Source organism: Clupea harengus, chromosome 13 (assembly GCF_900700415.2).
Source record: "Clupea harengus chromosome 13, Ch_v2.0.2, whole genome shotgun sequence".
Taxonomy (NCBI): Eukaryota; Metazoa; Chordata; class Actinopteri; order Clupeiformes; family Clupeidae; genus Clupea; species Clupea harengus.
The window spans coordinates 24,183,976-24,186,475 of NC_045164.1; the positions used below are offsets into that span (position 1 = coordinate 24,183,976).

Genomic DNA, 2,500 nt, shown 5'->3' on the forward strand with positions numbered 1-2,500 from the left:
TGTATGTGTGTGTATGTGTGTGTGCTTGTGCGTGTGCGTGTGCGTGTGCGTGCGTGTTCGTGTGCGTGTGTGTATTTATGAGAGCAGGAGAGAGCATTTCTATGTGGGCTGTACTTATGAACAGCTTAGACTAAATTAGTTATGTATGTGCAGTAATACATTATACAATATGATCATAAATATTGAAGTCTATGGTCCAGCAGCATAACCCATTTGTAAGTGTGTCCCTCTAGAGTCACACTAGAGGCAGGTGCACAGCCTGACCTGACTGACAGAAAAGCAAATCATCGAGAAAGAAACTGACCAGGGTGAAGACCTGAATGAAAATGGAGCAACACACTCACTCTCTCTCTCTCTCTAACACACACACACACACACACACACACACACATACACACGTAAATTCATACAAGCATATATATCCACTCTCTCTCTCTCTCTCTCTCATCCATACCCTTGCCTTAATTCCCCATGTTCTCTCTCTCTCTCTCTCTCTCTCCATTAGTGCATCTGTGTGCCACACGTGTCCCTGTCTCCTCCACTCTCAGTTTATCTCCTGTCACATGCATCTGTCAGCTTTTAGAGTCTCTCCTAAGGGCTCCTGCTTAGGATTTCACTTTTACCCTTTTGTTTAGAATTACTGGCATGTCTTTGTTACAGTTCGCTTATCTCTCCATCATTCTCTCTCTCTCCCTCTCTCCCTCTATCTTCTCTCCTCTTTCCTTTAAGAGGGGATTACTGTCAACACAACCCCCTGTTTTCATGCTCAGGCAGTCACATGATGCTCACCAGGATCAGTAGGCACGGAATCTCATGCTTTAGTTTCTATAGCAACACACTCAACCCTGCCGTTGTGTGTGTTCAGTCAAGAACCTGTACCGTTGGGACCTTTGTGACTGTGTGATATTGACCACAGATGTTTACTTTTTGTTAGTGTTAGTGTGTGATGTATATTATATATAGATATATACTCTCACCAGTATTTGTGGTGCATGCGTGTGTGAGGTATGCTAAGCTAAAAGTGCGAATCCCCCCCGCGTGTGAACTCATGACCTCTGGGCTGAAAGCTGCAGACTGGTGGCTGCTCATTGTGCAGCTTGGCATGTCGTGTTCCAGTCTGCATGCTAACGAGGTCCCTGCACTCAACGTATGTGCGTAGAGAGGGGAAGGGAACTTATCAGTTTGTACGAAACAAAGACTATAACATATTTCAGCTTCTCCTTCTAAATAGAGAGAACAATGCACGACCACAAGCGTGGAAATAGATTTGCACACATACTGTATACACTGATTACACGGGATAGATATTGCCTCATTGTTATTTACTGTTAGTCATTGAAAATGAGGAAATGATTGTTGTTTGTGAAAAGTGTGTACTTGCGGTCCAAAAAGCAATTTAAATATTTCATGGAATCACCAAAAAGAAACTCCTACCTCCTCACCTGCCCTCCTCCTCATCCATCATGCTCTTCATACATTATTCAGTTCATCTAAATGTCAAGTGCCTTGTTTGAAAGGGAACAGCTTTAGTGCTGGCAAAGGCTCAGACTAACATTACTAAGCCTGTTTTCTCAGGTGGATTGTGACATTTGTGTTTCCATTTGTTCAGCATGTCTTTTGTTTTAGCAGGAAGTTGGCTAGATCTGAATTTAAGAGGGCAGTGAAGTGTTTCAAATTGAATGTTTATGTAACATTGTACAGACATTTCACAGTTTTTTCTATAAAGTATTTTTTTCTCTCTCTCCCCTCCCTCTCTCTCTCTCTCTCTGTCTTGCTTCTCCTCCTTGTCTCCAGCTCATTAGATAACTCACACCTCCATGACTCAGCTCAAAGCTGATGGAAGAGAAGGCGTCTAGCAAGCCCTCCATGGTGTCCAGACTGCCGAAATTTGGTGCCCGCCCGTCGGGTGGCACCACTGCACCCGTGGCCAATGGCTCTGCCCACGTAACACCCGGCTCTGAGGGCAAGAGCGAACCTCCTGGAAAGCCCAACGGGTTGGTCCGTGCCTCGTCCTTCTCGCTGAAGTGGAGGAAGGAGAATGGGGGTCCCGTGTCGCCCCAGAGCCCAGAGCAGGGCTCCGCGGCCGGGGAGAAAGTCGAGGGCCGAGGGGCTCTTCAGGCCTCTCCGGGGCCAAGGGAGATCAAGAAGCCTGCCACTCCCTGCACCAAGGCCCGCCGCTTCGGCACCCCAGTGACCATCAGCAGCCCCAAAGCCATCCCCAAGCAAGCTTCCAAGAGGAACCAGAGTCCAAAACCCACGCCACGGCAGTCCCCCACCAGCCACCCGCCCAGCCCTCAGAGCAACGGCCCCAAACCGACCCAGAACGGGGCGGGCGGTGTGGGCTCGTCCTCCGGGTCCAACAGGGTTCCGGGTCTGCTGCGTCCCCGCGCCAGCTCCATGTCCCCCCGCAGCAGCTCCCGGGACAGCCTGTCCCAGTCCAGCGACAGCCTGAAGACGCTGGCGCTCTCGTCCTCGGACAGCATGGTGCGTTCGCAGAGCT

The 2,500-nt window shown here is 49.2% G+C and overlaps 1 protein-coding gene across 5 annotated transcripts in view; it reads left to right on the forward strand.

Moving 5' to 3' along the window:
- ccser2a (coiled-coil serine-rich protein 2a) overlaps positions 1-2,500 on the forward strand; it is a 79,102-nt gene that overhangs the window by 29,802 nt on the left and 46,800 nt on the right. For all 5 annotated transcript variants that reach the window (XM_042709620.1, XM_042709619.1, XM_042709621.1 and 2 more), the window contains exon 2: positions 1,795-2,500. This exon is cut by the window's right edge and continues 467 nt beyond it. In XM_042709620.1, the coding sequence (XP_042565554.1) occupies positions 1,837-2,500 (664 nt within the window). In that variant the 5' untranslated portion in view covers positions 1,795-1,836. The remainder of the gene's footprint in view (positions 1-1,794) is intronic.